This window comes from Triturus cristatus, chromosome 3_1 (genome assembly GCF_964204655.1).
Source record: "Triturus cristatus chromosome 3_1, aTriCri1.1, whole genome shotgun sequence".
NCBI classification, from domain to species: Eukaryota; Metazoa; Chordata; class Amphibia; order Caudata; family Salamandridae; genus Triturus; species Triturus cristatus.
The window spans coordinates 465,492,502-465,513,189 of NC_140583.1; the positions used below are offsets into that span (position 1 = coordinate 465,492,502).

The window sequence follows — 20,688 nt, forward strand, 5'->3', positions numbered from 1 at the left end:
ACTGATGACATCATCCACATGAAAATCTGATCCACCTCCTCACACTCTAATGTAACCTTTGATACACCCACTGTAAAATACAGACTACCATTTTCAAAGCCATCGGCACACCAATACCAGTTACTACATATGCACTCACTGATTTCTAGGTTTACATACACATCCACTCATTCATCCATACAATCACTCATACATGCAGTCACTCATCAATACAACACTATCATAAGCACTCATACACTTATACAGACACCACCATTAATCTAGAGTTACTCACACACCTAGTCAATCATGCAAATAATTAATCACACTTCCATTTACTGACCTATACAGTTATAGACACACCACATCACTTATTCAAACAGAACAAAATGCATACTTACTCTCTTATACAATCACTGATACAAGTACACACTCATCCATACAGCCACTCTCACAATCACTGACTCTCACGTATAGTCATTTATATACTTCAACTGACACATACACTGCCTTTTACATATGTAGTTACTTGGACATGTACCATTGAGACATCCATTCACTCACCAACACACCCACACATACACTTCCCTACCCATACAGCTGTTTTCACATGCACTCTTGAACCCATACACACAGTGAATCAACCACTCAAACATCTATGCACAGAGTCACACACCTACCACCCACCCACACACACACCCAGGCACCCATACAAATACTCAGGCAACCAATTGATAACCCATATAGACACTCATGTAGCTAGTGACCAACCCATGCAGCAGCTTATACAACAGACTGATACAGACATTCACACAGTTTAGTCACTAACCCATGCATTCAGTAAGACACGTTTAATCACTCACTTAAACAGTCAGTCACGCACCTACTAAATCCTCAATTCACCCACTCATTCTACAATACACCTTGGCATATATATAATACATATTTAAACTTTTTTTTAAAACACAGTCACTGGATGATGTCATCAGTGATGTCATCAGTGATGTCATTTGAGATGTCATCAGTCATGTCATCAGTGATGCCACTGACCATGTCATGAATGATGTAATATGTGACTTCATCAGCAGTGCATTGCGGGGGAGCGAGTTATAGTTAGTTGAACTAACTATAACAGGGGAATGTCTATGGTTTTGTGCGTGAGGAATGTCCAACTAACAATAACGTCCCTGAAACCTATGTTTTTTCAGTGAATTTCAAAGGTTTTTTTAAATGCTAATTTCGAATTATAATGTTCATTAAACCTATGTTTTTTTCAGTTATTTAGAATGTTTTTTTAGTGATATTTTGGAACTTTAATATCCTAAAAATAGGTTTTGTAATCTTTTTTGTTTGTTATTAAAATAAAATAATGACTTCTGTTTTCTTAAATATTAATATATATATTTTTTGTTTAGAAAAAAGTGGAGTCGCGCACCCATCATGTACCTATCTCGGTGGGTGTGCGGATTCAAACCGCCATATTGGTGAAGTCATGAAGGATATACGTTTCTGCCAGCCCACAGGTCTAGTTGTCAGAATGCCACAGCCACTCCCTAATGGCTGGTTTACACCCACACCACACCCATGCAGCACAGGCGTCACAGGACATGTGACGCTGCCAATGTGTGCTTATTAAGTTGGTGGCATATGAGGCACTTTGGCCTACACGGGCCTCCCGCAACATGGCGATGACTTGAGGTGCACAGAGTTGGTGGCAGTCGAAGCACTTTGCCGGACACTGGCCTCCTGCTACGTGACGATGACTTGAGGTGCGCAGAGTGGTGGCAGCCAAGGCATTTTGGCTGACACGGGCCTCCTGCCACGTGGCGATGACTTGAGGTGCACAGAGCTGGTGGCAGTCGAGGTATTTTGGCCAACACGGGCCTCCCGCCATGTGGCGATGAGTTGAGCAGCACTGAGTTAGTGCCACCAGAGCTGAGTGGGTGTGCAGCCTGCGATGATGCGTGGGCCTCGATACATCATCCTGGCAATCAAGACCAGATTTGAATTGTGAGCTCGGCTGGACCGCTTGTACGCCAAAGGCAGCAGGCTGTACAGACATGACTCCTCGGCGCCGTGCAGAAGAATGTGCTGGGAGCTTTTGCTGTGGAATCCAGCAACCGCTGAGGAGGTTGCTCCGGCACGTGGTGGGCCCTCTTGGAGACACGCCGGTGACGGCAGGTGAGCATTGAGACCTGGGTGCGCAGGGTCAGGCAGTCATCGCTGGGCGGTGGACTGGTCTGGGGACCAGGGCTGGGATGCTTGCGAAAGATGTAGGAAGCATGCACACTGCCTGAGAAGTTGCGACGACATTAGTGTACAGGCCCCGGTGGTCCAGTTTTGCCTGAACATTGTTGGAATGCGTGTGGTTTCTGTTGCGGTGATTGTGTGCAGTGTCGGCAGGGAGCATAAGTAGTACATGTGTGCAGTTGTCCCCAACACATGCAGGAAGCCTGCTATGGCATGGTACCCTTGCTTGTTCTCCAGCTGTTCCTGCACAGTGTGTTTTGGGATTTCCAGGACGATCTACCATTATTTCGATCCACAAGTTGATGTTCCCTGTTGGCAATGTCACACGTTGTTTGATGTTTTTGTGTTGTTAATTTATGTTTTTCTAATAAAGTACTGTTTTTCCACTACTGTTGACTACTAGACTTCATGACCTGGCGCACCCCTATTTCAGTGACTACAATCTTGGATCTGGAGCACAGCAGCGTCAAGCAACGGCTGGGGTTGGGGCTAGTTGTGCAGGAATACTATGAATTGGGACTAGCAGGAGGTGCGGATATAGGGGCCCTACGTTGCTTTTTTAGACATGTATCCAAGACGTGTGAGGAATTTTAATAGGGCTGGCTGTGAGACTCCTCTGACTCTCGCAGTTGTTAGTTGGAGGCCAACAGGTGCAGCACAGCCAGCAACTTTGTCTGCATAAGAATGTTGATTGTCCGCTATGTTGGTACCTTCAGCCTGTGGGCAATGTGGCAGTGTGCACCAACTTGAGAATAGGGCAATAACTCTTTTGCCACTTTTGCTGCACTAAAGTGCCGATTACTCGGCAATAAGTCACAAATGTTGGGTTATAGGGTGACTCTAAAACGAGCCCTTGTGTTTATTAGGACTTTGTTGTAGCTACATGCGAATCAAGAAAAAAGATGAAAAACAAGAAAAGTGGGCAGGGTATAAACACCCTGAGCCCGTAGGCCTACTCAGGGGATCCCACAAAAAGCCCCAGGGCCCAAAAATTATTACCATTTTTTATTTTTAAAGCAGCTGGGTGCACGAATCCGGATGAAAAAATAAAAAAAAAACAATGGGGTGTACTCTCAAGGACTTATCGCTGAGTTATCGGCACTTTAGAGCTGCAAAAGAATTATCATCCCATTCTGAACCTGGTGAAAACTGCTAATATTGCCAGTTTTCCAGCGATATCTTCCACAAAAAACATCGCCACCAATGAAAGCAACAACTAACGCTAATGATATGCAGAATAGGCATTCCTGTGCAAAAAAACCCCACAAAAACACCAGTTCCTGATATTTTCAACGACCAGCCAAATCTGTGATGCGATCCAAAAACAGGCAATAAGCCGCGTTATCAGTAAGAATTTAATATCTGCCTTTTACTGGTGTAAAGCAGGACGACTACCTACAGTATGAAAGGGACCCCGCCAAGAGCCACATCTGAAGACCAACACATGTCATAGAGCTACTGATCATGCAGCTCTGACACCCACAAAGGCCACAACACCCACTGCCACCACCCCCAGGACCTCCACCCTGGACCACCCCCCCCTGCTACCACCGAGGCAACACAGAACAGACCAGTAGACCTTCCCAAAATGGCATGGCCCCTCAGTCACACAATAGCTGAATGTTGGGAGATGTGGGAACCAAGTATGTGTGAAGGAAGGAAGTCACCCATCAACAATGCACACAATGCCAAGTGTAGCGGTGATATGCTGGACAGACCTCAGTATGCAGAGCACAGACCTCTCCATGTGTACATATACTGCTGGTGCTTGTACTGTTGTGGACAGTGAACGCATCCATGTTACCTCAGGCAGTAGGGAAGATCTTGGTCATGTAGCTGTGTCCCCCCCCCCTGTAAGAGGAAGCGGAAGCGGAGTGGGCTGGTCCAATGTACGCCACTCCAGCGTAGAAGTGTGAATAAATAAGCCGAGGCTCTGGGCGTGGTTCATTTCTGGGAAGGCCAACGCATCTGCAAGAGCGGCGGCCCTCACCATGCCACGAGGACGACGCCGTGACCGCCAAACTCCTTGACACAGGCCCCCTGCAAACCCAGCGGCACAGTACCGCAGAGTTATGTCTGTACAGACTATTGCCTTCGATGTACACTGCGGGCACCAGGGCTCACAATTCAGATTGAGTCGCGATTGGAGATGACACAGTCCAGTAGGCAACAGACATTGCTCCCAGTGTGGCCCGCCCGGACCACAAATCATCGCATGCTGCGCACACACTGAGTGCTTCAGGTGCCACTAACTCAGTGCACCACAAGTCATCGCCACGTAGCCTTATTGAGACAGAATTCATTAGGCAAAAGACATTGCTCCCAGTGCGGCATGCCCAGACCACGGATCATTGATGGCTGCCCACACGCTGAGTGCTTCAGGTGCCACTAACTCTGTGCAGCTCAAGTGAACGCCACATGGCTGTTGGCCCTTGCTGACCGCTGCCTTTGGCCTACACTGAGGTTAGCAGGGCTGACAATTCAGATAGAGTTGATATTGCAGATGACGCAGTCTAGTAGGTGACAGACATTGCTACCAGTGTGGCCCGCCCGGACCACGCATCATCGCTAGCTGCACACACACTGAGTGCTTCAGGTACCACTAACTCTCTGTAGCTCAAGTCAGCGCCACGTGGCTGTGGGCCCTTGCTGACCGCTGCCTCTGGCCTACACTGCGGACAGCAGGGCTCACAATACAAATTCAGTCTTGATTCATTAATTGCACAGTCCAGTTAGCAACAGACATTGCTCTCAGTGTGGCCCGGCCGGACCACGCATCATCGATGGCTGTGCACACGCTGAATGCTTATGACGCCACTAACTCAGTGCACCACAAGTCACCGCCACATGGCCTTATTGATGCGGAATTCATTAGGCAAAAGACATTGCTCCCAGTGCGGCATACCCAAACCACGCATCAGCGCTGGCTGCGCACACGCTGAGTGCTTCAGGTGCCACTATCTCTGTGCAGCTCAGATGAACGCCACGTGGCTGTTGGCCCTTGCTGACCGCTGCCTCTGGCCTACACTGCGGTTAGCAGGGCTGACAATTCAGATAGTCATGATTGCTGATGACGCAGTCCAGTAGGCAACAGACATTGCTACCAGTGCGGCCCGCCAGACCACGCATCATCCTGGCTGCGCACACGCTGAGTGCTTCAGGTACCACTAACTATGTGTAGCTCAAGTCAATGCTATATGGCTGTGGGTCCTTGCTGACAGCTGCCTCCAGCCTACACTGCAGTCAGCAGGGTTCACAATTCAAGATTAGTACCGATGCAAATTGTGTAAGAGAGTATAATCGGTTAAGACGAACAAATATTCCCAATCTATGCAGCTCAAGTCAACACCACGTGGCTGTGGGCCCTTGTTGACCGCTGCCTCCGGCTTACACTGCAGTCAGCAAGGGCTCACAATTCAAATTCAGACTTGATTCATTAATTTCAGAGTCCAGTAGGCAACTAACTATAACGTCCCTGAAACCTACATATTTCGACAATGTATTCCATACATATTTCATCTTTTGTTCCATACGCCTACACTGCGGTCAGCAGAGCTCACAATTTGAATTCAGTCTTGATTTATCAATTGCAGAGAGAATTGTACTCTATGTCCTCGGATTTTGTCCAGAGGAAATGACAAAAAGCATTTCTCGATGTCTGTGCTGACTACTGCCTTCCATCTTCACTGCAGACAGCAGGGCTTACAATTCAGATCGAGTCACGATTGCAGATGTTACAGTCCAGTAGGAAACAGACATTGCACCCAGTGCGGCCTGTCCGCACCACGCATCATCGCTGACTGTGCACACGCTGAACGCTTCTGATGCCACTAACTCAGTGCACCACAAGTCACCGCCACGTGGCCTTATTGACGCAGAATTTATTAGGGAAAAGACAATTGCTCCCGGTGCGGCCCGCCCGAACCACGTAACACGCTGAGTGCCACTGTTGCCACTAACTCAGTGCACTACAAGTCAACCCCATGTGGTTATAGGCCCTTGCTGACCGCTGCCTCCAGCCTACATTGCGGTCAGCAGGTCTCACACATATCCAATCCAATCCTGTCCTGCAAGGGTATGCCATCATCACTGGATGCGCACACACTGTGCTCTTCGGGTGCCACTAACTCTGTGCATTACAACTCATGGACCCTTTATGATTGACTTTCGTGCTGTAGCCACCGGACGCAACAATGTCACCTCAGGCAGCAAGAATATCCCGAAGGGACATTAACAATTTCTTCACATCAGCAGGCTCATCTCTGGTGCCCCTACCTCAGTGCACCACAAGTCATGGACCATTTACGATACAATCTTTTGTGTGTGATTTAAGATCCGGTGCCCCACGTTAGTGCACCACAAGTCATGGATCCTTTATGATTGAATCTCTGTGTGTGATCCTATGATCACTGTTGTAGTTGTTGCCTGCACCAACCATTCCCTGAGGGCTGGCTTACACTCACCCCACACGCATCCAGCACAGACTTCAATGGACATGTGACCCTGGTAATAAAAAGAGGCCGAGCACACGTGCCTGTAGCCAGTTCCACTATCTATCTAACTGTGTCCTTGTGCTCATTATGTATGCATGATGGCCCTCGTCCCTACCACATTACATTGTGCTGTTGACTGCTCACACAACCATGTTACCTCTGGCAGTGGGGAAGACCTCGGTTATGTAACTTTGTCTGGGTCATTCTATGAGTACAGGGTAGAGACTGGATGATTAGAGTACTGCAAGGAGAGTGCATGGTGAATTTATAAGTACTCGGGGATTGGCGAAATGATTGGATAAGTACATATACTGGCGGAGCCTAACCCCTGAGCACGAGCTTAGCTCTAATTGGCTGCCAACCAGTGGCAACCCCGGCGGAGCATCAGGATTGCAAACCAAGCCTCGGGAGAGCCGACATAACGCACGGAGCGTGAGTAGGCACCGCGCGGTTCCTGAGGCACCCACCTTCTTTGCTACGGGAACCCCACAGCCTTTGCTGTAGTACCCTGGGTTCCCGCCCACTAAAATCTGGGCCACTGGGTAGCAGGAATACCACACGGATGCCTGGAAAACCGAGTCCAGGAGCTTGAAATTCTCATTGTGGTATACTGCATTCTCATTCAGTGGATACCCTCCCAGGTAGTTAATCTCTAGCTCAAGGAATTCTGACTGTTAGTTCCCCGGAGTCCCTTCCACTGGATCCCCTAATGCGAGCTACTGGGTTCGTGGACCACCGGTAATAAAAGGCCCAGAATCCTGTCTGCAAGATATACCCAACCCCACAGCTGGATCATTGACATACGGCGGAAAGAATCTACGGAATTCTGGAAGCGTAAGCAGAGTGGACCGAGCTGGCGAACGCCAGTCAGGGGCGCAACTATAGCCAAATTTCAGGGGAGGCTGATAAAAATTTGGGAGGGGGGCTAATTCTTCCAGTCATGGGAAGAGTGGAGATGCAGGGGCTCTAAGAAGAGGTGAAAACACAACAAAGCCTCATTTACAGGTAAATGGTCTTTAAAGACCTGTGAATTACTCAGGTGCCGCCCTGAGAGCCCCACACCCAGCGCGTTCACACTAGGGGGCCACGCTGAGAGACGCGCACCCAGCGCGTTCACACTAGAGTGTCGTGCTGAGAGTCACGCACCCAGCGCGTTCACACTAGGGGGCCATGCTGAGCACTGTGTTAGGATCGCCACTGCAAACTTTTCTAAAAAAAAACGTCCACTTCCATTAATTTATATTCACCCTGAGGACCCCATCACCTGGGCCATGCCCAATTCTTGAATGTTTTTATTAATCATTAGGAAGGGGGGCCACATGGTACCCCTTCCCTTGTCCAGTTCTGGCCCCCGGGACCCCATACCCCGGGGCCTGGGCTCTTCATTGGGGACCATGGAGGAAGCACCAATGACCCCGAGGTCCCACCGCCTCCTGCAGGAACCGGCATTGCTTTTGGGCAAGGGGAGCTGCTAACATACAGCCCCCCTTTCCCAAAAGCAATCCTGCTGTGCTTTATTGAAGTGAGAGCAGGTTTTCCTCCTCTCGCTTCAACGAAGCAAACCAGGGTTTGCTATGACAGGGTGGGAGATGTGCTTTCACCCTGTCATAGCAAACAACAATGTCCTGGGGGTGGGCTCCCCGGGACATTGCAGGAGCCGGCCCTGGGTAATGGCGGTCCCCAGGGCCATCAAGGGCTCCAGGAGGGGGACCACGCGGGGAGGTGGTGGTCCCCGGGGCTTCGTGGGGCCCACGAGGCCCCCCTACATATTTAATTAAAGCCCTGGGGGCGGCAATCCACTGGGTTTGGGGGGGCCTCGGAGGCCCCTCAATAATTACAAAACAAGTCCCGGGGAGGTGGCGGTCCCCGGGGCTGCGGGAGGGTCATGTGCCCTCCCGCACCTTATTTACATAGCCCCCGGAAGGTGGCGGTCCCCTGGGCTGCAGAGGCACCACAGGCCCCCGCAATATAATTATAGGATTGCCCCTGGAACCTGGCCCACCCAGGGGCTCATTTAAATGAAGTGGGGAAGCCCCCACTTCATTTTTGAAAAATGTTTTCGTCCGTATTCGCGCACCCAGCGCGCATTCGTATGACGTTTCAAAAACAAATTGGGGCCTGGGGATCATTCTGGGAGCCCCTGAACAGGACTAGGGGATCAGGGGGTCTCTACCCTGCCCCCTTTTCTTCTTTTTTAATCTGTGGCAGCCAATTACAGTGAAACTCGTGGCCGGGAGGGTGCAAGAATCCACTCTTGCCCCAGATATTGAAACGTTTATTTTTTTAATTTCTCAGCAACTACTGAACGGATTTGCAGCATTTAAAAAAAAGTAGCTTTCTGAATCAAGCTCTACCTTTTTGCTACATTTTGTGTAATTCCGTTCAGCAGTTCGGGCTGTAGCCTTGGCTAAAGTTTCCTATGGGAAATTGATTTTTTGACTTATATTTTTTGAATTTCTCAACAACTACTAAATGGATTTATACCATTTAAAAAAAAGGTCGCTTTCTGAACCAAGCTATACCTTTTTGCCAAATTTGGTGTAATTCCGTTCAGCAGTTCGGGCTGTAGCCTGTAATAAAATTTCCTATGGAAATTAACATAGGGAAAACACTTTTTCGGACCCCCTATTTTCTCAGCCCCCGCTTGACGAATCACCCCCAAACTTACAGGATAGGAGCTGACCTAGATAGACCTTTTTTTCGAGAATTTCGTGAACATTCGTCAAACGACGCCAAAGTTATTAGCAAATCAAAAAATGCTTTTCCTATGGAAACTAGGTTCTAACTATAACTACTAGGTAATACATACACTAATGACAACTCAATAGGTATCACAATTAGGCTCTGTGGTGAACCTGGAACCAATAATGAAGCTAACGTGTACAGTGCAAAAGAGTTCATGATGTATTCAATGACTTTATTCAAATGAGTAATTTCCACATCTGACACTAAGGGAGTGGAGAGCAGGTTTAGCTGCCTGGCCTCACCTTAGAGTCCAGCTCTGATGAGCAGGGCACTGACAGCAGCCACCAGGGAGATTACCATGCTGTGGGGCCTCACACTGGCCTCGCCGTTGCACAGGTCAGTCTTACAGCAGTAATACACTGTCATCATCTTCCCATCAGACACCACGCCCGGTGTACAAGAAGCTGAACAGCTCTTGCTTATGCTGGTGATCGCCCCTGTGAAGAAAGCAAATACTGTTTCTTTAGTTGGTGACACAGAGACAGGCAGACACACTCACAAATGCAAGCAACACAGAGACAGGCACACTCATGTATGCATGTAACACTGAGGCAGACACACACACACATCCATGTACCACAGAGGCACACACACACATATGCATGTAACGCAGAGGCAGGCACATACACGCAAAGCCATGTAACACAGAGGCAGGCACACACGCATGCATGTTACACAGAGGCAGGCACTCACACATGCATGTTACACAGAGGCAGGCACACACATTTGCATGTAAAACAGAGACAGGTGCACACACACATGTATGTAACACAGAGGAAGGCACACACACATGCATGAATGTAACACTGAGGCAGGCACATACAAACACAGCCATGTACCACAGAAGCAGGCACACACACATATAACACAGATGCAGGCACATGCACATATCCATGTAACTGAGGCAGACACACATGCATGTAACACAGACACAGGGGCACACAAATATTCATGAAATGCAGATGTAGGCACACACACACATACATGCATGTAACACAGAGGCAGGTACACACATGTATCCATGTAACAGATGCAGACACACACACACATGTATGTAACACAGATACAGGGGCACATACACATGCCTGTAACGTAGAAGCAGATACACATGCATGTAACGCAGATGTAGGCACACACATACATGCATGTAACACAGAGGCAGGCACACACACAAATCCATGTAACAGAGGCAGACATACACACACACACGTGTGAAATACAGTAACACAGGGGCACATATATGCACACATGTGTGTAATGTACAAACAGACACACATACATATGCATGCAACGCAGTCATAGGCACACACACATACATGCATCTAACACCGATGCAGGCACACACACACATGCATGTAACACAGAGGCAGGCTCACCCACATGGATGTAACACAGAGGCAGTAACACCCACATGCATGTATGTTAGACAGACAGACACACATACACAAAAGCACACATGCATGTAATACAGAGACAGGGGCACACACACCTGCACATAACACAGATGCAGGAACACACAAACATGCATGTAACACAGAGGCAAACACACACAAGTAACAATCTGTTTTCATTGCTTCCTCCATAAATACACTATAAAGTCGCAAACAGCGATTTTTGCATGACCCAGTTAATTATTATAATAAAATAAAACAGTCTTGCCTAATGATTACTCTTGGCTGGTGACAGAAAATCCTCTGATTTCTGGATAGAGTGGGGAAACTGGGGAGAGATTTAGTCCACTAAACTATAGGTCTAGAAGACAAAACTCCATTGTTGACTAACCAGCATTTTCCCAGGAGGTGTGGCACCCTTGGAAGCAGGTTTTAAAAGCCCAGGGACACTCTAGGTCCTTCTGTCACTGCCGCCCCAAGCTCTCTAGGGGTTAAATGCAGAATGTACAGGGAGGCTTCAAGAGAGAGAGATAAGGAGGGAGGGGGAGTAGATAGAGAGATCAGAGAAGGAGAAGAGAGAGAAGCAGAGGGAGAATAGATGGATGTGGTGGCCGCTCCTTTTTATATAATGGTGCCACTGGATGAAATGCTCTTCCACTTTAATTACGTAAGGAACCTAATCTCTTATCCTTCCGTAAGTCATTAAAAACCTGGTTGTTTTAAGCTTCTTTCCTTACCTCCTGCTTCTTGCCTGTTTATCTGCAGCGCTGGGAGGCCTACGGGTAGCCATCGCGCTTTATAAATTCCATTTCATTTCATGGAATGAAAGAGAGAACAGAGGAGCGTGAGAGAATGGATGGAATGAGAGTGAGAGGAGAGAAGGAGAGAGAGAATAGATAGAATGAAAAAGAAAGATAGGATAGAACAAATGGATGAAATGAAAGAGTGAGAGGAGAGAGAGAATGGATGGAATGCAAGAGCAAGAGAGAGAATGGAATAGAGAGAATGGATTGAATAGAAAAGAGAGCGAGAGAGGAGAGGATAAAATGGATGGAATAAAAGAGAGCAAGAAAGAAGAGAGGGAGAATGGATGGAATGAAAGAAAAACAGAAGGAAGTGAACTTTAAAATGGTAGAATTAGCTTAGTTCTCTTAAGATGGTAAATGTGACACTCAGAGTTCAATGTACCTTAAGATGCGTAATGCAAGACAACAAAAGTGTTGCAAGGACGGTGATGCGTTGAAGATCTGGTGCAAAGAAACAAGGATGGCGCTTTCTTCTTGATGCAACATGCTTCCCGGTGATGGGGCGGCGTCTGCTACGACTTCGATCCTCTTCTCCGGCGATGCGAGATATTTCCTCACGATGTGAGCCGCGACAGGCCATGCGACACGCTTCCCAGTGAAGCGGCAGCATCTGTTGTGAGGTTGATCCTCTCCCCTGGCGATGCGAGATGCTTCCACAATGATGTGAGCCGCGACAGGCCCTGCGACACTCTTCCCGGTGATGCGGCGGCGTCTGATGCGACTTCGATCCTCTTCTCCAGCGATGAGTGGTGACAGGCCCTGCAACACGCTTCCCGGAGATGCGGCAGCGTCTGATGCGACGTCAATCCCATTCTCCGGCGCTCGAAGGGGATTCGGTGGACCCGGGATGACTCAACGATTCTTCTGTGACACGCTTCCTAGTGATGCAGCGGCATCTGATTGCGACGTCGATCCTCTTCTCCGGCGATGCGAGGTGCTTCGTGTTGTGAAGGGGCAGTGGCAGTTCGGCGACACGCTTCTTGTTCGTGAGTTGTGCCTCCAGCTCCTTATGACACGCAGTCCCTCAGAAAACCTCGCAAAACAGCAGACACTTCCAAAGAACTCTGGGGAGCTGGTGGGTGAAGTCTGTTGTCCCTGAGACTTCAGCAGGAGGCAAGCTCTTTTCCAAGCCCTTGGAGATCCTTCACACGTTGAATAAAGTGCACACAAAGTCCTTTCTCCTTTCTTTGGCAGTCGGGCAACCACTGCAGGCCAGTCCCTCAGGCTTAGGGATAGTCTCTCCTCAGTCTCTTCTGGTTCCACGCCTCATCAAAGGTTTCTTCTTGTTTCCCAAAGTGATCTAGAGTTCTTGGGTTTGGGTCCCAATATTCATATCCAGTTTCTGTTTGTTCTCTGAAGGCAGAGAGGCCTTTGCCTAGTCCAAACCAGTTCTGGTCAGTCCTAGAGCACTTTGTTGACAAGACTCCTTCTTTCCTTTCAAAGTGCAGGGCAGAGACATCAGACGCACCATAGGAGGTGGAGCCAGCATTGTGGAGGGAAAGCACAGCCCTTTTCAGGTCCCAGGAGCAACCCCTCCCATCCATCTAGATGCAGATCTCTCTATTCAGCCCTGTGTTGACTCACCCTGTCTCCTGGAATTTCCCCCAGTCCCTTTCACTCAAACTCCAGACAAGGAATACACAGCCTAGCAGAGGCAGGTTTGGATGGTTAGACAAGAAAATACCTACTTTCTAAAAGTGGTATTTTCAAACACAGAATGTTAAAACCAATTTCACTAAAAGATGTATTTTATCATTCTGAGTTCAGGCATACTAAACTCGAATTTCTACCATGTTCCCTGAGTCAGTTAGGATTATAAGATGTAATAATCAAACTTCCCATTCTGGCCTATGGGAAACAGGTAGCCTTGCAATAGTGAAAAACAAAAATGGCTGTAATTCACTATTAGGACATGCCACACACATCAGGGCATGTCCTACCTTATACTTACAATGCACCCTGCCCTTGGGCCTGCCATAGGGCTGTCTGATATGCAGAAAAGGGAAGGTTTAGGGACTGGTGAGTGGGTGCACTTGCCCAGTCAGCATGGCAGTACCAGACTGCACACAGGCTCTGCAATGGCAGGCCTTAGACACACTTTTACAGGCTGCTTCTGTCGGTGGCACAACCAGTGCTGCAAGCCCATCAGCATCATTTGGATTTACAAGCCCTGGGCACTCCTGGTGCACTGTACTAGGGTCTGACAAGTAAACCAAAACAGCCAATCATGGAATCACTAATTCATACATCAATTTACAATAGGGAGCACTTGCACTGTGGCACTGGACAGCAGTGGCACAGTGCCCAAAGCATATAACACCAGCAAAAACACATGAGGCAACAGCAAAAAATGGAAGGGAAACCCACGCCAAGGTGCCAGGTCTAACACCTGTCCCCTCCAGCTGAAATGTGGGGAGAACTACCATACCTCCTGGGAGTTCTCATCACTAAGGCAGAAAAATCTGGACAGACCATCAGTGTTGGCATGTTCTGTACCAGGGCAGTGTTCCACTGTGAAATCCATCCCCTGTATGGAAATGGACCACCTCAACAGCTTTGGATTGTCACCCCTCATCTGCATCAACCATCTGAGGGGCTTGTGGTCTGTCTGAACCCGGAAGTGAGTCCCAAACAGGTATGGTCTCAGCTTCTTCAGTGCCCAGACCACAGCAAATGCCTCACACTCAATAGCACTCCACCTCTGTTCCAGTGGAAGTAACCTCCTACTGATGAAGGCTATGGGTTGATCTAGGCCCTTCTAATTCATCTGTGCCAAAACAGCCCCCACACCATGCTCTGAAGCATCTGTTTGGACTATTATGATCTCTCTGGAGAAGTTGGGTGCCAGGAGCACGGGTGCCGTGCACATAGCAGTTTTCAGGGCCTCAAAAGCGTTCTGACATGTGTCAGTCCAAATCACTTTCTTGGGCTGCTTCCTGGAAGTCAGCGCGGTCAAGGGTGCAAGAATGTTGCTATACCCCTTGACAAACCTCCTGTAGTAACCCGTTAGTCCTAAAGAAGCTCTCACCTCTGTCTGGGTTTTGGGGGGCTCCCAAGCCAGGATGGTTTCAATTTTGGGCTGCAGGGGCGCCACCTGGCCGCTCTAAACATGGTGTCCCAAGAACACCACGGAACCCTGCCCGATCTAGAAACTTACTCGCCTTGATCATGAGGCCTGCACTCCGCAGCGCCATCAACACTTCCCAGAGGTGACGCAGATGTTCTTCCCAACTGGCGCTGAACACTGCGATGTCATCCAGGAAGGCGGCACTGAACTCGTCCAGTCCAGCCAAAACCTGGTTGACCAACTTCTGAAAGGTGGTAGGGGCATTCTTCATCCCAAAGGGGATAACTGGTAGTGCCCATCTGGTGTGGAGAATGCTGACCTCTCTCTTGCCCCATCAGTCAAGGCGATCTGCCAGTACCCAGACGTTAAGTCAAACGTGCTGAGGTACCATGCTGCCCCTAGCTGATCTGTGAGCTCATCAGCTCTGGGGATGGGGTGCGCGTCAGTCCTGGTGACTGAATTGAGCCCTCGGTAGTCTACACAGAACCGTAGTTCTGGCGTGGCACCCGGTGCGGCAGCATTTGGGACCAAGACCATTGGGCTGGCCCAAGGACTGTTAGAGGACTCAATCACCCCTAATGCAAGCACCTTGGAGACCTCCTCCTTGATGCAAGCTCTCACCCTGTCAGTCACCCTGTAGGTTTTGTGCCTCACAGGTGTACTATCCCCAGTGTCCATATCATGGACGCACAAACCAGTGATACCGGGAATCAGGGAGAACAGATCAGAAAACTGTCCCAGCAACTGGCGGCAGTCATTCTGTTGCTCAGGGGTCAGGGTGGAAGAGAGGTTGACACCATCTACTGACCCTTGCTCTGTTGCTGACAGGAGGTCCGGAAGATGCTTGGTCTCCTCCTCCATTCCACCATCTGTCGCTAAGAGCATGCCCACTTGGGACCTCTCCAAGTGGGGCTTCAGGCGGTTGACATGCAGGACCCTCAAAGGGTTCCTGGGAGACCACAAGTCCACCAAGTAAGTAACCGGACTTTTGCGCTCCACAACCTCAAATGGTCCGGTCCACTTATCCTGGAGCGTGCAGGGCTCCACTGGGGCCATCACCCACACTTTCTGTCCAGGCTGAAGCTCTACCAGAGTGGCATTCTGGTCGTACCGCCGCTTCATCTCCTGGCTGGCTTCCAGATTCGCCTCAGCGAGTTGCCTGAAACGCCTAGTTTGGTTCCTAGAGTTCAGCATGTACCTATATACATCCACGGGAGTTTTCCTGGGAGATTGCTCCCAGCCTTCTTTGACCAAACTTAGAGGTCCTCTCACTAGGTGTCCATAGAAAAGCTCAAAGGGACTGAACCGTAAAGATTTCTGTGGCACCTCACGGTAAGCAAAGAGCAGGCATGGTAAGAGGACGTCCTACTTACGCCTCATAGGTTCCTCAAGACCCATAATCATGCCTATTAGGGTTTGGTTGAACCTTTCATCCAACCCATTTCCTTGGGGGTGGTAAGGAGTGGTAAATTTGTAGGTTACCCCACATTCCTGCCACAGGGACTTCATATACTTCGAAATGAAGTTGGCACCTCGGTCAGACACTACCTCTCTAGGGAATCCTACTGGTAAGAAAATTGCCATCAGTGCTTGTCCTACCACGGGGCCGTCACTGTCCTCAGAGGTATGGCTTCCGGGTACCGGGTGGCATGGTCCACCAAGACCAGGATGAACCTGTTGCCCATGGCTGGCTTGGGGTCCAGTGGCCCCTCAATGTCAATACCCACCCGTTCAAAGGGGGTGCTGACCACAGGGAATGGCTGGAGAGGAGTCTTTCGCTTCCTCCCACTCTTTCCACTTGCCTGGCAAGTCCAACATGTCCTGCAGTGAGTGTTTGAACTCGTGCTCATTTGGGGCCAATAAAAGTGGGTGACAAACCTCTCAAAGGTCTTGTCCTGCCCCAAATGTCCTGCCAATGGCACATCATGAGCCAGCCCCAGTAGGAAGGCTCTGAAGCACTGGGGTACCACCAGCACATGGGCTGACCCAGGCTCAGCAACCTTAGGCTCAGAATACAGGAGACCATTCTCCCAGTAGACCCAATGTGACCCAAACTGATCACCTGCTGCCTGGTCTGCAGACTGCTGCCGCAGACCCATGAGAGAAGGGCACTTGTTCTGCTCCTCACAGAACTCCTCCCTGGAAGGTCCTCCTTCTTGCTGCCAATGGGTCACCTCAGGCAAGACCCCCAGTTCAGCTACCTGTTCCCCTGTAGGCTCCAGGGCATACCCCTCAGGGCCTGCTTCCTCCTGGACCGTGGGAACTTCGGGGGCCGGTTTCCCGTACCCCCTGCCTCCTCTCTCTAAGGCAAGCACCTGGGTCCCCCTCTCAGGCTCCAGGTCCTCTTGAGAATCCCTACTGGCTGCCATGGACCGTGTGGTGACACACGCCCAGTCAGGCAGACCCAACATTTCCAAATGAGCACTTCGCTCCACCTTCGCCCAAGGTGAGCTCTCCAGATCGTTCCCTAACAAACAGTCAACAGGCATGGCGGGCCTCACAGCTACCTGAAGACTACCAGAGACCCCCCACTCAAAGGGTGCCTGAGCCACCTTGCAGTGACTCTCTGGGTTGTCAGCAGCAACAACTGGATAGAATGCATTGGGGACAACCTGCTCTTGAGATACCAGGTGACACTTGACAGCTGTCACACTGGCTCCTGTATCTCTAAGTGCCTCCACTCTATGGCCATTGATGGTCACCCACTGCCTGTATTTCTTAGTGTTATCAGGCAACTGGGTCCTGGGGACCACCTCACAGTCTCCTAAAGAGACAAGGGACATCTCTGCTGGCCCCCACCCACCTTGGGCACCCATCTCCTCACCCAGGGTTACACTAGCCATCTGCCGGGGGCTGCACCAGGGGGTGCTGTCTTTACAAACTGGCGGCACCTGGGATAATTCACTCTATGACACAGGTCTCCACATTTGTAGCATCTCAGGGGTCCCCCTTGAACAGGTGGACCTGTCGGGGTCCCTGATGGTTTCTGGGGGAGAGGCTGAGAACCTTTCCCTTGGTTCCCTTGGGGATTACTTTGAGGCCTTCTATGGACCTCCCTCTGTTTACCCTTGTCCCCCCACTCTTCTGCTTGGGACCCTGCCCACTCTTGGCTGAATCTCCCATGTGACCCTTGTGGACCCTGGTACTGACCCAGCGGTCCGCCTCCTCAACAAGCTTCCTAGGATTAGTCAGCCTACTATCAATCAGGTGCTGTGTAGCTCTGGAAAACAATTACTGGACAAGTGCTCCCATGTAATTAAATCAAGGAGCCCCTGAAAATCATTACCTTTGCTACCCTTTACCCAACCATCCAATGCTCTGCAGAAAAAAGTGACATATTCCACCCAGGTTCTGTTCTCTATCTTCTTGCAACCTCTGAACCTCTGTCTATACAATTCAGGAGTTAAACCATACCTGGACATTAATGCATCTTTCATGTGGCTATACGAATTATGGACAATAGCAGGCAAGTCTAACAGTGTATCCAGCCCCTCACTAAGGAACCACCCCCTCAACCCCGCTCCCCAATCCTTCTCAGGGACCTGGTGGAAAGTAATGGCTACCTCATAGGCCTTGAACCACTGCCCAATGTCATCATTCTTATAAAACTCTCTAACCACATCCTTAGGAATATACACCCTAGATTCAACAGGCATTGACGGTGTGCTGCCACCAGAGGGAGTAACCTCTATGCTCTTGGCCTTCAATTCCAACTCCCTCAAAATCTTCTCATGTTCAAACTGCATTTTCTTCTCTTCCATGGCTAATTTCTTAGCTTGCAATTCAAACTCCCACTGCCCATTTAACTTGAGCTTGGTCAGCTCCATCTCATGCACTCTACATCTTTCCCTGCCCTCCAACTCCTCTGGAGACAGGCTTTTGGCAGAAACACCGCTACCCGATGGAGAGACTGCACTCCTCCTTCCTGGACCCAATGGCCCTTCCAGCTGCCCACCTGCATTCTCATACCCTTCCTCATTCTCAGGGGTATTCCTAGCTTCCATCCAGGCCCTCAGCGCCTTTTGGAAATCCTCTTTTCTGGTTATACCGATCATAAAAACTTTGAACCTCCTGCAGAAGTGCTTGAGCTGGTTAACTGTGTAGCATTCCAATTTCTCCTCTTCCCAATCATTATCAACTGATGCTATGGATGCTGCTTTCTCCATGTTTGTTAAACTTGGCAGTTCTTTGGAAAAATAGAAAGTCCCAGAAAAATAATCCACAAAAAGTATATGGTCACGTTTTGGTCCGCACTCACTAGTAGTGTTCACCAATCACTGTACATGAGTCACAAATGCAAGTCCAGAATCCCACTGCTGCCAGCAATGTTAGATTTGGGGGTCTAGTTGGCATAGGTAGGTACCTGTGACAAATAGGGACCCTTGCGTCTAGTCAGGGTAAGGGGGTACACTCCTAAAATAACCCCTGCTCACCCCTTTGGTAGCTTGGCACGAGCAGACAGGCTTATCTCAGAGGAAGTGTGTAAAGCATTTGTGAACACATACAGTAATCAAGTGACAACACTACAGATGGACACCACACAAGTTTTTTATCAGAAATAAGTATTCTTTATATAGACTTATCACAAGACCACAAACGACAAAAAATCCACAATACTGTACTTTAAAATGGTAGAATTAGCTTAATTCTCTTAAGATGGTAAATGCGACACTCAGAGTTCAATGTACCTTAAGATGCGTAACGCAAGACAACAAAAGTGTTGCAAGGACGGTGATGAGTTGAAGATCTGGTGCAAAGAAAAAAGGATGGCGCTTTTTTCTTGATGCGACAAGCTTCCCGGTGATGCGGTGGCATCTATTGCGACGTCGATCCTCTTCTCTGGCGATGCGAGATGTTTCCTCACAATGCGAGCCTCGACACGCTTCCCAGTGATGCGGTGGCCTCTGTTGCGACGTCGATCCTCTCCCCTGGCGATGCGAGTTGCTTCCACAACGATGCGAGCCGCGACAGGCCCTGCAACACTCTTCCCAGTGATGCAGTGGCGTCTGATGCAACATTGATCCTCTTCTCCGGCGATGAGCCGCGACAGGCCCTGTGACACACTTCCTGGAGATGCGGCAGCATCTGATGCGATGTCAATCCTCTTCTCCGGCGATTCGAGGCGCTTCGGTGGACCTGCGATGACTTAACTATTTTTCCCTAAGCCTAGTCCAAACCAGTTCTGGTCAGTCCTGGAGCACTTTGTTGACAAGACTCCTTCTTTCCTTTCACAGTGCAGGGCAGAGACATCAGACGCACCACAAGAGGTGGAGCCAGCAATGTGGACAACCCTATTCAGGTCCCAGGTGCAACCCCTCCCACCCATCTAGATGCAGATCTCTCTATTCAGCCCTGGGCTGACTCACCCTGTCTCCTGGAATTTCCCCAGCCCCTGTCACTCAAACTCCAGACAAGGAATACACAGCCTAGCAGAGGCAGGTTTGGATGGTTAGACAAGAAAATACCTACTTTCTAAAAGTGGTATTTTCTAACACAGAATGTTAAAACCAACTTCACTAAAAGATGTATTTTATCATTCTGAGTTCAGGCATACTAAACTCAAATTTCTACCATGTTCCCTGAGTCAGTTAGGATTATAAGATGTAATAATCAAACTGTCCATTCTGGCCTATGGGGAACAGGTAGCCTTGCAATAGTGAAAAACAAAAATGGCTGTAATTCACTATTAGGACATGCCACACACATCAGGGCATGTCCTACCTTATACTTACAATGAACCCTGCCCTTGTGCCTATCATAGGGGTGTCTGATATGAAGAAAAGGGAAGGTTTAGGGACTGGTGAGTGGGTGCACTTGCCCAGTCAGTATGGCAGTACCAGACTGCACACAGGCTCTGCAATGGCAGGCCTTAGACACACTTTTACAGGCTGCTTCTGTGGGTGGCACAACTAGTGCTGCAAGCCCACCAGCAGCATTTGGATTTACAAGCCCTGGGC

The 20,688-nt window shown here is 49.3% G+C and overlaps 1 protein-coding gene across 2 annotated transcripts in view; it reads right to left on the reverse strand.

Annotated features, from left to right (window-relative positions):
• The window catches only part of LOC146860417 (uncharacterized), a 200,211-nt gene that overhangs the window by 44,332 nt on the left and 135,191 nt on the right, over positions 1-20,688 (reverse strand). For both annotated transcript variants that reach the window (XM_085646345.1, XM_085646344.1), the window contains one exon: positions 9,710-9,904. In XM_085646345.1, the coding sequence (XP_085502471.1) occupies positions 9,711-9,904 (194 nt within the window). In that variant the 3' untranslated portion in view covers position 9,710. The remainder of the gene's footprint in view (positions 1-9,709; positions 9,905-20,688) is intronic.